At 44.7% G+C, this 12,513-nt stretch overlaps 2 protein-coding genes across 3 annotated transcripts; both read left to right on the top strand.

Annotated features, from left to right (window-relative positions):
- Positions 1–155: 155 nt before the first annotated feature.
- ddx61 (DEAD (Asp-Glu-Ala-Asp) box helicase 61) lies at positions 156–8,960 on the top strand. Of its 2 annotated transcripts, XM_057020125.1 has the most exons (14): positions 156–368; positions 951–1,064; positions 1,897–2,905; positions 2,994–3,098; positions 3,437–3,566; positions 3,877–4,023; positions 4,098–4,192; positions 4,273–4,395; positions 4,473–4,601; positions 4,827–4,943; positions 5,133–5,196; positions 5,273–5,374; positions 5,617–5,837; positions 5,909–8,960. In XM_057020125.1, the coding sequence occupies exons 3-13, from the start codon at positions 2,663–2,665 to the stop codon at positions 5,829–5,831; spliced, it is 1,470 nt and encodes a 489-aa protein (XP_056876105.1). In that variant the 5' UTR covers positions 156–368; positions 951–1,064; positions 1,897–2,662; the 3' UTR covers positions 5,832–5,837; positions 5,909–8,960. The 2 variants fall into 2 exon arrangements, with proteins under 2 accessions (XP_056876105.1, XP_056876106.1); XM_057020126.1 differs by lacking the exon at positions 951–1,064 and having other exon boundaries at positions 198–368.
- Positions 8,961–9,313: 353 nt separating this feature from the next.
- Positions 9,314–12,429, top strand: tomm40l (translocase of outer mitochondrial membrane 40 homolog, like). The gene is made up of 10 exons (XM_057020128.1): positions 9,314–9,441; positions 9,843–10,051; positions 10,219–10,286; positions 10,369–10,461; positions 10,532–10,633; positions 11,046–11,151; positions 11,233–11,355; positions 11,443–11,519; positions 11,683–11,785; positions 11,932–12,429. The coding sequence occupies exons 2-10, from the start codon at positions 9,844–9,846 to the stop codon at positions 12,069–12,071; spliced, it is 1,020 nt and encodes a 339-aa protein (XP_056876108.1). The 5' UTR covers positions 9,314–9,441; position 9,843; the 3' UTR covers positions 12,072–12,429.
- The last annotated feature ends 84 nt before the right edge of the window (positions 12,430–12,513 follow it).

Below are 12,513 nucleotides of genomic sequence, written 5' to 3'. Positions count from 1 at the left end.
TTTGTCTAAATAAAAGACTGCATTTTTTTGTTATTTGAAACCTTAACTTTCATAGAAATTGTTTCTGACCAGTTTGTTTTGTTTACTTTTAATTTTAGAAAAACCGGATTGTTTATTTATAAATGACATTTTCTACTTGCAGTAACCAAGCAGCACAGTAGGTGGCAGTAGTATCGTAGCGTCTCACATGTGATAAACAAGAGTGACCGTCGAAGAAGAAAACGCGAAGAGGACGGACATATTAAAGGAAGACTTACAATAGAACAGAATTATTTCAAACCAAAATTCAGTTATAAATCCAGATTATTGCAAAAGTCGATAACCAACCACTCAGAGAAAATTCATTTGAAGATAACGGGAAAAACAAAGTAGGTTTGTGGCGATTAGACATCGTCTCGTACCTTTTAAAAATATTCGATCTGTTAGCATTAGCACATAGCTAGCGTTAGTGAAGTGAAGTTATTTGTTCCGTATTAGCGTCGAAGCTAACAATGTGATTTTGTTTTATAGTATTGATGATATATTTTTAATGTTACTATTATATAATTGCTGTCAAATTTAAAGCGTTTACCCATAATTTAAATTTGAAAACATCTCGGAGCGCCAACGTTGCGACGTCTTAGCTGTTTTTGGCTGCTTTAACTCTGTCGGCTGACGTCGTTGATATTGTTCTTATAGCCAACCTTCAGAGAGCCCTGGTTATTCTTATATGATTAAGAACCAGAAAGTTCCATTTGAATCACCGTGATTTATTTTTCTGTAGTTGTCCAGGAGTGGACAGTAGGTTTCTCTTCTAAACGTAAAACGATGAAATAGTCACAGAGTTAGCGCCATCTGAGCTTCTGGTCAGCCTCAGAAAGCAAAGATTCTGTTTGAAAAGCAGATTCATTTTGGCAGATTTTGAGTGTTTTCTTTACTTTTCTTCCCCTGTCCCTTACCCTAATTTGTAGTTCGCTGATCTGCACCAGAAGACGAGCCTAATCCGGTTAGCCTGTTAGCTGTTAGCCAGTTAGCTGTCGAAGCTTGTGAGTTGCTGGAGTTGAGGTTCAACTATCACCTCTAAAGTAAGTTTAGATGTCATGTTGCTCACACTGTTTTTGAAGTGTACGTTTGGTCAATGGTTGTTTTTAACATTACGAATATTTCTGACATTAAAAAAGTGGAAATGTTTTTTTCCCATCAAGGTAAAAGTAGATTCTCTATTTATTTACCAAAATTATGGCAAGAAGACGTTTTTGGCACAAAATGAGTAAGTAATGAGATTGGTTAAGACTCCAGTAGGTTTATGTTGTGAATATCTTCCTCTATCCCAGTCACCAGAATCTTACCAACTTGTCCAAATAACAAACCAGTCAGCAAGATTAGATGTATGGCGCTGCCAAAGTGTGCTCACGACTGCTCACCCCATTTTCTAAACACAACCAAGTAGTCTTCAGAACTTTCTCTCATACAGATTAACCTGGATTTTAGTGTAGCTGCTGCCTTTGTCTCAATATCGAAGCTTAGTACAAGTAGAACAATCATCAGCGCTGGTGAACAGCAAACTGTTAATCTGTTGGAGGAAGCCAGCTGACACATCCTGAATCCACTCTTCATTGGTTTATCCTGCCCGAGTTGAGCCATAATGAGCACGAGTTTTCCCTTCTTTAATTATTTGCCTCATTTTTATGCATTAATGCTTTTTATCTTGCAGGTCAGACGCATCAATAGTGTCTAGGCCAGTTTGGCTCAGACTGGAATTTATGCATGAATGAGTAGACTTCCAGAAGTAGACTGTAGCCATGCTCCTGCTCTTGGGCCTGTTTTATTGTGCCGATCAGACATCGCAGAAATTAGCAACACGATCAGAAATGATCAGGTTTGACTTTGAATGTTTGTCCTTTTGATTTTTTTTAGGTGACAAGTTTTGAGTTGTTGGCTGACAGAGGAGGCAATAAGTTATTTGCAGCCACTCTTGCATCCTGCGCACACCACCTGTGGAAGACTGTTGCAGACGGTGGATGAGGACGTGGAGCTGGAGGAGAAGATTTACAGGGAGAACTCAAAGGGGGTGAACAGTGTTGACTCTTGGGAATAGACCCCCGTGTGAGTTGTGATTTCAGGATCCAGTTTTCCTCCACAGTGGAAATAAAGAGACTTCAGATTTAGTGGGGGGAAACTTGTACAGAGTCGGACATCCTTTTCTCAAAGACAAGCCTGTTGAGCAACTTTATCTCTGGACTCAGTGAAGACAGGAAACATCGCTCAGTTTTGAAACAGTCAACTATTGAAGAAGCTGTTCTCCGAGCTGAGATTGCCTTAGTTGTTCTATTTCAGGACTTGAACCCTTTTTGAAACTTGTTCACATATAATTCTTCTATATTGTGAGCAAGTATACCCGTGCATATTTCTCTTCATTTTGAAGAGCTTTTTTTTTCTTCTTTTTTTTTTGTAAAGAAAATAGTTTTTGTGCTTCAGCCACTGTGGTTAAAGGAGGTGGGAGTGCACATTCATGTGTATATGTTAATACTATGAACTGAATTCTGTCGGGAAAGCTTTGGAGTTTACAAAAAAGAGAATATTATTTGTTAATGCTTTATTTTTTTTACTTTTCAAAAGATTTTTTAAAGAACATCCTTACAGTAAAAAACCTTTAAAGAAAAAAAACTTGTAAGTTAGCAAAATGGCGACTACCAGAACAGAAACTGTTGGCCCAGTTATCCTGGGACTGAACAAGCAGAACGGACAACTCAGAGGACAGACGAAACCGGTGTCAGTCCAGTCTGCTTCAGCAGCTCCAGGAAAGGCTTTGGCTCCATCTCAGACTGCAGGTGGAGGCCCCCAGGATGGAGGAGGCATCAAGTTTGGAGATGACTGGAAAAGAAATCTCAAGCTCCCCCCCAAAGACCACAGAGTCAGAACCTCTGTGAGTCTTGCTAACTTCATTTGTTCTTTAACCTTTGGCTCAAATCGTGTTTTCTCCTGGAATCCTGACATTAACCTATCTGCTGTAGGATGTGACATCTACGAAGGGGAATGAATTTGAAGATTACTGCCTCAAAAGAGAACTTCTCATGGGCATATTTGAGATGGGTTGGGAGAAACCATCTCCCATCCAGGTAAGTTGAAATTTAAAGTCACTGAATGGGAGTCCTAACAAATGGAGAACGCTACACACATAAGTCTGGTTACTGGCCTTGCCTTTGATAAGAGTAAACCATCATTGATCTGGTTGTTTTGTTTTGGAGTATTGGTGACATTTATGTCACACAAGGAGGCCTTAATTGTGAAGACATGGGCACAGAAGAACTGGTTTATCATTGAAATCCAGCACTTATAGTCTGAATGCCCAATTGAAAAGTGTTGGCCAAGCAGCAACCAAGCTACTGCTCCTTTGTGTGAAAAGAGGCGGACTTGCGTCGACGCGTTGAGACCAGTGAGTTCTGTGTTCTTGCAGGAGGAGAGCATTCCTATCGCCTTGTCTGGAAGAGACATTCTGGCTCGTGCAAAGAATGGAACAGGCAAGAGTGGAGCCTATCTCATCCCGATGTTGGAGAGGATAGACTTGAAAAAGGACCACATACAGGGTGAGGCGCGAGCTGCTTGGGCTACGTCACGTAACTACGCTGCAGCTGTAACCTTGCTTTCCTGGCACAGGAGCAGCGTGCATGCTTGTGTGTGTTGACGCTGCTCTCCATCCCTCCTGCTCACTTAGAAGCTGCTGTTTTGGCTCTTTAAAGTCTGACAATGAATCAGGCACAATGATAACTCAAAAAGGAACTATTGCTCTTGCCTGTATGCATCTGTAGCCCAGATACTCCCGTTCTGTCCTCAACACTGGAGGCTGGAGTGTGCGTGTCCCCTCATCCACCATGTTTGTTCATTTTTGTGTTCCAGCAATGGTTTTGGTTCCCACACGTGAGTTGGCTCTACAGGTCAGCCAGATCTCCATCCAAATCGCTAAGCACCTGGGAGGAGTCAAAGTCATGGCCACTACGGGGGGCACGAACCTGCGAGATGACATCATGCGTCTGGATGAGACTGGTAAGACTGCTGCACGCAAGAATCCCGTTCCAGTTTTTTGCTGAGGACGCTCATGCTTGTTTCCCGTCCGTCAGTGCACGTGGTCATCGCTACACCAGGAAGGATCCTGGACCTGATTAAGAAGGGGGTGGCGAAGGTGGATAGAGTCCACATCATGGTGATGGATGAGGTAAAAACCAGACCTTCTAAATCTTTAGTGTGGAATGAAGCAAAGCTCCACTGTGTGTGTTGTGTGTGTGTGTCTCTTAGGCGGATAAGCTTTTATCTCAGGATTTTGTGGTGCTCGTTGAGGATATCATTAGCTTCCTGGCCAAGAACAGACAGATCCTTCTCTACTCTGCTACCTTCCCAATCAGCGTGCAGAAGTTCATGGTGAGCAGCTGAAAAAACAGGATAAAACATTTAGTGCAAATCTTGTTTTGGGTTTTAAACTCGTGTCTCTGCTGTAGGCCAAGCACCTCCAAAAGCCCTATGAGATAAACCTGATGGAGGAACTGACGTTGAAGGGCATCACTCAGTACTACGCCTATGTCACAGAGAGGCAGAAGGTCCACTGCCTCAATACGCTCTTCTCCAGGGTAACCGACACCTTCTTGCATTCATTCTAATCCTTCTTTATTGTGCTGTAGTGTAAACCATGTTTATTAAGTCATGTAATTTATTGAGCCAGACATTTTTAATGAGACATCAGGCTTGTTATAGATATTGTGTCGCAATGAATCCAGGTTAGGGTTGGGAAGTAGACGCAGGATGTTGTAGCCTGAAACATGAATGGTTCATGTGGCTTTTCCTCTCATCCACAGCTTCAGATCAATCAGTCAATTATCTTCTGCAACTCCACCCAGAGGGTGGAGCTCCTGGCCAAGAAGATCACCCAGCTGGGCTACTCCTGCTTCTACATTCATGCCAAGATGATGCAGGTAAAAGCACCAATATTTAGAAGATAACCTGTGTTTTGTCCTCCATGAGTAGATCTTTATTTATATAGCGTCTATTACAATCACAATTGTCTTCATGAAGGTGTAGGAATGCTTGTAGTAGATCTTTTTCTGCGTAATGACGTCATGATGGTCATAAAGTGCTGAATTATTCCACTGATGTGTTTTCAGGAATATAGAAACCGAGTGTTTCATGACTTTAGAAATGGCCTGTGCAGAAACCTGGTGTGTACCGGTGAGTTCTCCACGGTTTGCAAACGTAGGGGATCTCCCAGATTATCAAAGATTATAATCAAAGTCCCTCCCTATAGATCTCTTCACCAGAGGTATTGATATCCAGGCGGTCAACGTGGTCATTAATTTTGATTTCCCCAAGAATGCTGAGACTTACCTCCACCGTATTGGAAGATCAGGTTGGTTGTTCCGCTAAAAAAGATACTAACTCCTCTCTTTGTTCCTCTAATTCCTGCCCAACCTAAAACAATCTACAGATCAGACGCTCACGTGCACGTCCAGGATGTAAAAGTGTGGGTGCTGGTGCCCGTCTGTGTGTCTGATGTTGTTAGCTAGCTCACGTGTGGCTGCTTTAAAGTTGGTTTTCTTTAATCTGATGTGCACTGAAGGTAAACGTTGGGTGGTTTATTGTCACTTTTAGGGAGGTTTGGTCATCTGGGGTTGGCGATCAATCTCATCACATCAGAGGACAGATTCAACCTGAAGACCATCGAGGAACAGCTGATCACCGACATCAAGCCCATTCCAGGCAGCATCGATAAGAGCCTGTATGTGGCTGAGTTCCATTGCTCCAGCGCAGACTGTGAGGTGGAGGAAGTTGAGGAGAAACCAGGACACCAAAAGGACAGCCCATAAACGCAGGTGAGTGGCCTGAACCGCTCTTGTTATTTCCATGGCAACCGTCGGTGACGCAAGTCTGCTTGTCTCCGCAGGACAGGCGTTCGCCACCCTGGCTGACCGGCTTCAGGCAACTTCTGGTTTCACACACATGCAAGGACTTTTCCTTCTAGCTTTCACAGCAGCCACTTCATTCTTTAATAATTACATCAGAAAAGTAAACTGAATTGTTTTGCACCAAACTCCTAATTGATCCAGCCCAAAATAACCTTCAAAACTCCTGCGAACCTGTTTTCATGCCAGCAGCCGCCGCCGCCGCCGCCGCCGCAGGGTGTTTTTGGTCCACATTACGATGGTGCACACACACCAGCCACCATTTTGTCCACACACTGTTGTCACTTAAGTGCCTTACCTGCTTCCATGTGCACTCATCCGTTCAGAGCTGCTGTGTCCGCTGGGGCAGCAGAGTATGAGCACAAACCCATCCAACCATACCAACGTTTTAAAACAAACCTGTTATGCAAAGGAAACACACACACACACACACACACACTGTCCCGAGGTGATGAACCACGAGTCAAATTCCTTAAAAACCTTAATGAATGTGATCGTTTATTTTATGTGAACGTTGCAATAATTAAAGGGCAGCTTTCTTTAAACCTGTGGGGACTGACGTCCCCTTTTAGCATAAATAATCCAGGAGCAGAGAATCCTCCGAAGCCTCTCTGCTGATCTCTGGCTGTCATTCCACCACCGCACGCGTTGTTGTCCAGATTTCCCGGACACAACAGCGTCCAGCCGCTGCAGCCGTCACATGAAAACCCGGTTCTCAGCAGCTTTGACGTTGGATGCTGTTTCTACTCTCCGTGACTTGAGGGAGATTTGGTGCAAAGCAACAGTTCGCATTTTCTGCTTCCCCCACATTTCTTCAGTTCAAACGGCCTAATGGAATTACTTCAAGCTTTTTATCCCTCCTAACTGGGATGTTGGTGAATGTACGCTTCCTCCAGACAGCCCAGGGGTCAAATATGCCGAGCAGGTTGTAAAGCAATCCTGATTAGTGGCAATCACATTAGAAAGGCCTCCTCAGACTGTAGAGAAGAGTTTCCTCAAACCTGCTCATTCATCCGTAACCCATTGAGCCTCAGTTTGGCTGATCAGAGGTCAGTTTTCCACCGCAGCAGCAGGGACGTGGGCTCGGCTGCTGAAAGCATTATTGTAGCATCTTTAAACAGGCAGCTGTGACTCCTCTGTTCTTTCCCCCGTTAGAGGGCTTCAGTAATGCTTCAAAAAAAGCCCCAAAAGTGTATTTTTGATTTTTAAAGTTTATTTTTGATGTTGCTTGAATGCATTGGGGGGTGAGGCTTTAGCACTGGTCGGCTTTTCGAGGTTTATTTTGGGTGGGTTTGCAGAACCTGAATGTTTTATCAGATCTTTGAACTCTTGGTTGTCCCTCTTTCTCTCTGGCACTTGTGGTTGAGAACAGTTGATTCACGCTTTTGTCTTTTCAACACAGAAGATTCGGTTTCATACTTTAAGTGCCGGAGGGGAGTTGAGGTGACTTAAGGAGGGACTGTGGAAGGCAAGCACTGTGATCTCATCCCACGTTGGTGTGACCGATGAGCAGAGTGTATTTTTGGCGTTTTTCATACTGGCAATCTTCCATTCAAGATGGTATAAATCATTCAGAGCAATGAAAGTGAAATAAATTGTAAATCACACCTGCTGTTTACAGTTTACAACAGAAAATACTTCATGGGTGGGACGGGTTTTGAGTTTTTCCTTTCCGGGTAAATTTTCAGGATTTACATTGACGCAAAACCAAAAAAGGAGAATGTTGTTAGAAATGTGAGGTTTTTTTGACTGATGTTTGCTGACATGCAGAGTCAACATGTCCGCTTTAACGTCGGAGAAGCCCGAGTAACCCAAATATGCAGCGTGGATGTGGGTGGCAGGTTATTTAGAACAGCTGATGCAATTGTCAGTCATGTTTTACAGCTGCTGTGTGTCTGTGTCTGTGTGTGTGTGTGTGTGTGTCCGGCCGTCTGTCTGTCTGTCCATCCATTTGTGTGCTTGCTTGTGTGTCTGTGTGAGAGTGTGAGTATCTGTTTGTGTGTGACGCCAATGTCAGTGAGGATGTTTACACTTGTCTGAGTGAGTTTTAACTCGTCTTTTTCTCTGTTTCCATTTGTTTTTAAGCTTTTGGACTTTTTTGGTCCTTTGGTAAACTTTGTTTGTCCTCATTTAGGTCTCTGACACTCGTCCCATAATCTGCTTTGTGATTGCGATCAGTTATTTCAACATCTAAATAAAGAATTGGGCTCCACAGATGTCCCACCCAGTTAGATCTGTCGCTGGTCATCAGCCCATCTCGTACTCAGCTGCAGGCTTGAAACAACACATTTTCATCTTGGAGCAATGGCTCAGGAGCAGTCACAAAGGAGGTTATGATGGGTGCAGCTTCAAGTCTACACTGTCTGTCTCTGTCTCTGTCTCTGTCTGTCTGTGTCCGTCTGTCGGTGGGTGGGTGGGTGGGGGGAGCACATGCTCGCTTGCTGGCTACTGAGTCAGGAGGCTGGGTGAGGGGTGGGGGGGGATACTGGTCAAAAATGGCTTAAAAATGATTAAAAAAAACTAATTTGCAAGAAGGTGTTAATTCATCCATATTGGCAGTTTGAGGGATGAGCAAACGTCTGGTGGTGAAGGTGTTGTGGCTGTCTGTGATGCTGTGCTGCACTGACGGAGACTCGGCAGAGCTTCAGCCACTCGAGGGTGTTTCCAGGACACCAGTAGAGAGCAGCAGGGATGATGCCTTTCATTGTAATTGGGTTAAAGAGTTCAGTCTTGTTCTCCAGCAGGAGGGACGCTGGTGGATGTTGAGCTGTAACAAATTTCACTCATTCATCCCTAAGATATCATTTGGTTTTCATCCTTTAGCAACATTTTCAGTTCTCTAAAGCATGAATCTGTGTTGTTTATGCATGTTCCTGCCATTTAAGTACATCTGTCATTGGGTGGTATCGAAAAATGTCATTTTAAGGTTTATTTTGGACTTTACAATCACAGCTTCAGTTCATCACTCTGTCCTCTACTTATGTAAACTGGAAATGCCAAGATTTCAAATTCAATAAATTGGACTTCAATTGATGTCTTGTCTTATTTAAAAATGTTTTGTCTGGGTGGAACTTTGTCTAGTATTGAAATACTCTAAGAAATTATAGGAGATATTTAAAGTGAAGGGTTATGTTTCAGTGGTACGGGCAGCTGGCTGGCTGTATCCTCACCCTTGGCCCAGGGTGTGTGTCAACAGCAGAGAAACCAGGCCTGGTACCAGCAGCTCAACACCGTTTGACCTTGAAGGTTTTTATTTTACTTAACCCGCTTTCCTGCTGTCATCATCGCCATCTGCCAATCACCAGCCTTGTTAATAAATCCACGCCCCCCGTCAGGTGAGTGGGCCAATAGTGTGTGATTATCACTACTAAGCCACGCCTCCCATGCGTCAAGACTCAAACCCAATGGCCATTCATGTTCATGGCGCCTTGGAAAGAGGCGGGCCTTACTGACGATATTTCCGTTTCCTTTGCCGTATCAACTTCCGGTTGCACCGTCCTCTGGAAATCACAACGTGAGTTTATGGTTTTTACTTGGATTTTTCAATAGAATTCACCGTCTCTGCAAATATCTGAAGGTCGTTGTAGTATTCCTGGACCTGCCATGATACGGAAGCCCGCAGTTGTGCTGGTTCTTTGACAGGCTGCTTTTAAAGAGCTACCTTTGCTAAACTTTTCTTATTAGCTGGCGGGTGAAGGGTCTCCATGAGAATAGCTGCCTACATTAAAGGCGATGATTGGAGGTTTCCTGGGGGATCTTCCATAGAGTGACAGTCCCGGTGTCTTTGGTAATCCCACTTTGAGTTGGGAATGACCATGAGCCGTGTGAAAGGTTAAAGGGGCTTTCTACCTGCTGTGGAGGCTCGGGTTACTCGGCTCAGTTCACTGACCGTGTCACCCTTTTCTCCCCCGCCAGGATGGGCAGTGTTCTGGCTGCCAGCTCGCCTCCACCGCCGTCCTCTGGTGGTGCTTCCGTTGTCCCGGGGTTGACGGTGCCGCCTGGCTTTGGGATGCCTGCAGTTTCCTCGGCCGTGTCCTCGGCAGACGCTTCCCCGGGACAGCAGGAGACCGAAGACACTTTGCCGAATCCGGGTGCTTTTGATGAGTGTCACCGCAAGTGTAAAGGTGAGAAGAGACTGTTGTGAAAGACGTTAAAAGTCTTATTCTCTTAATTCAAAGTCAGCTAGTTGTGTAAAATAAATGTATTTTTCTGTAGCCTAACTTATCAGAAAAGGTTGAGTTGTTTCTGTTACATAGCTGTAATTAACCTGTATGGATGATTTCCTGGTTAGAAGTTTTCCCTGTGCAGATGGAGGGCGTGCGGCTAATGGTCAACAAGGGCCTGAGCAACCACTTCCAGGTCAGTCACAATTTGGGGAATAGTTCACCTGTCTGCTGGATTTTAGCCTCCTATTGTAATGCATCTGTCATTGTTCTTTCAGGTGAATCACACTGTGCTCTTGAGCACCTTAGGAGATTCCACCTACAGGTTTGGTACGACGTACATTGGCTCAAAGCAGACGGGTCCATCTGAGGTACGCTGCAGTCAAATTATTTGGAATATTTTCCCAGCCTAATTGTTATAAGTGGGCTTTTTATGTTCAGTTCTTCCCTGTCGTGGTGGGAGACATGGACAACAGTGGTAGCCTGAACGCACAGGTCATCCACCAGATCACCAGCGGAATACGCTCTAAAGTGGCATTCCAGGTAGAATAGTTCTTTCTTGATTTGACCTTTTTCTTTATTGCATTGAATGAAATGTTCCATAGATGGTTTTGAAATCTCAAAGTTGAATTTTTGGTTTATTACTGCAGCTTAACGGATATTAACTCGTTAATATGTGGTTATTACGGTACAGTACATTCATATTCGGTGAAGTTACACCCGTAATCACCACTAGGTGGAGCCGTTGCGCTACATCAATATCAATGTTCGTTCTATCTTTCTTTTTTAACACTGATTTATTTATAATTAAAGACTAGTGGGGCTTGTGATTTTCCTTGTCTTAAATTTGTGTGTGTATGTGAGTGTGATATTTGGCTACCAGTTTTTTGCTAGACACCCATATATACCTGTAAGCTTTAGTTTATAGTTATTGTGATTTTCTTGTCATCTTCAGACTCAGCAGAACAAGTTTATGAACTGGCAGAGTGACGTTGAGTTCAGGGGAGAAGATTTTACTGCAACGGTTACTCTTGGAAACCCAGACGTCCTGGTTGGATCTGGTATGCCTTCTCTGTGTGTGTAACTGTGCAGCCCATCGCAGCGTCGACAGCCAGTCCAACAACCCTGTTATCCATTTGCAGGTATTGTTGTAGCACACTACCTCCAGTCCGTAACACCAGCTCTGGCGCTGGGAGGAGAACTGGTTTACCACCGCAGGCCAGGAGAGGAGGGCTCGGTCACGTCTTTAGTGGGGAGATATACGGGTCTGTTTAAGCTGCTGCTTGAAGGGCTCAGTAAGCAGAACTGTGAGTGTTGATGCACAGCTGATCAGTGTTGGCTTGTGTCTACAGGCAGCAACTACATCGCCACCATGACGTTGGGCTCAGCGGGGGTCCATGCGTCCTACTACCACAAAGCCAATGAGCAGGTACCTCTACGGCCGTCAGTCTGTCCCGTGTGAGAGCTGCTTAATTCACGTTTGTCCATGAAAATGGGACTGTGAAGGCAGCCTGTTGTGTTTGACCTGTTGTTTTTCGGACCCTCAAATGTCTGTCTGTCTGTCTCCCTGTCGGTCCGTTTGTCTGTCACAGCTACAGGTTGGTGTGGAATTCGAAGCCAGCACGCGCATGCAGGACAGCAGCGTGTCACTGGGTTACCAGTTAGATGTTCCCAAGGCTAATTTACAGTTCAAAGGTACAGCATCCCATAATCCTCCATGATCTCCAGACTGTTGGGGCTTGTGGCTCTGTTGTCTGGACATTGTTGTGTTGCGAGGTAGCTTAGACCTCATCGCCGCGGCGATACGGCTGGTTGATGTTGGGTGTTTCCCCCTGTTGCAGGTTCCCTGGACAGTAATTGGATCGTTGGTGCTACGTTAGAAAAGAAGCTGCTGCCGCTGCCGCTGTCTCTGGTCCTCTGCACCTTCCTCAACCACCGCAAGAACAAGTTCCAGTGCGGCTTTGGCGTCACAATTGGTTAACCCGAGCGATCAGCCGACTGTCTGTCTGTCTGTCTGTCTGTCTGTCTGCCTGTCGGCTGATTGTTTCCTCCACTGTCATCCTTCACTGCTGTGAAACCAAGAGAATAATGTAAAGCTTCGCTCCAGATCGTCAATGGTCCATATTGATGTGGTTGTTCAGGAAGAGTCATTTTGGTTTCGTTTACCGCCTGTTGTTTGTGTCGTAAGTTAACGATCGTTTAGTTGTGGTTTCTTGTCTCTCCTGTTTAGCGCAGGCGTGTGATGTGCTTCAGTTTTATGTTGTGCCTTCTTTATTTGGTGGACCAGTAAATCTCATGTGTGTAACTGAGGGAACTGATAAACAAGGTTTCTTACAAAAGTCTTGTCGCACGTCTGCTGTGCTTCCACGTCACCCTCGTCCTGCACTTCTGCTCATGTCACCTGGAAAGAGGGAACCAAAGAG

The sequence above is a fragment of the Takifugu flavidus genome, chromosome 21, assembly GCF_003711565.1.
Source record: "Takifugu flavidus isolate HTHZ2018 chromosome 21, ASM371156v2, whole genome shotgun sequence".
In the NCBI taxonomy this organism is placed as follows: Eukaryota; Metazoa; Chordata; class Actinopteri; order Tetraodontiformes; family Tetraodontidae; genus Takifugu; species Takifugu flavidus.
The sequence above is the reverse complement of the archived record's forward strand: the minus strand, read 5'-3'. Positions and strand labels throughout refer to the sequence as shown.

Excerpts from the sequence above, each read along its gene's own strand:
- ddx61 (XM_057020125.1), top strand. The coding sequence starts at position 2,663 with ATGGCGACTACCAGAACAGAAACTGTTGGCCCAGTTATCCTGGGACTG. Across the intron at positions 4,024-4,097 it reads CATGCGTCTGGATGAGACTG|TGCACGTGGTCATCGCTACA; the intron begins GTAAGACTGCTG and ends CCCGTCCGTCAG. Across the intron at positions 4,944-5,132 it reads TTCATGCCAAGATGATGCAG|GAATATAGAAACCGAGTGTT; the intron begins GTAAAAGCACCA and ends ATGTGTTTTCAG.
- tomm40l (XM_057020128.1), top strand. The coding sequence starts at position 9,844 with ATGGGCAGTGTTCTGGCTGCCAGCTCGCCTCCACCGCCGTCCTCTGGT. Across the intron at positions 10,052-10,218 it reads GTGTCACCGCAAGTGTAAAG|AAGTTTTCCCTGTGCAGATG; the intron begins GTGAGAAGAGAC and ends TTTCCTGGTTAG. Across the intron at positions 10,462-10,531 it reads AGCAGACGGGTCCATCTGAG|TTCTTCCCTGTCGTGGTGGG; the intron begins GTACGCTGCAGT and ends TTTTATGTTCAG.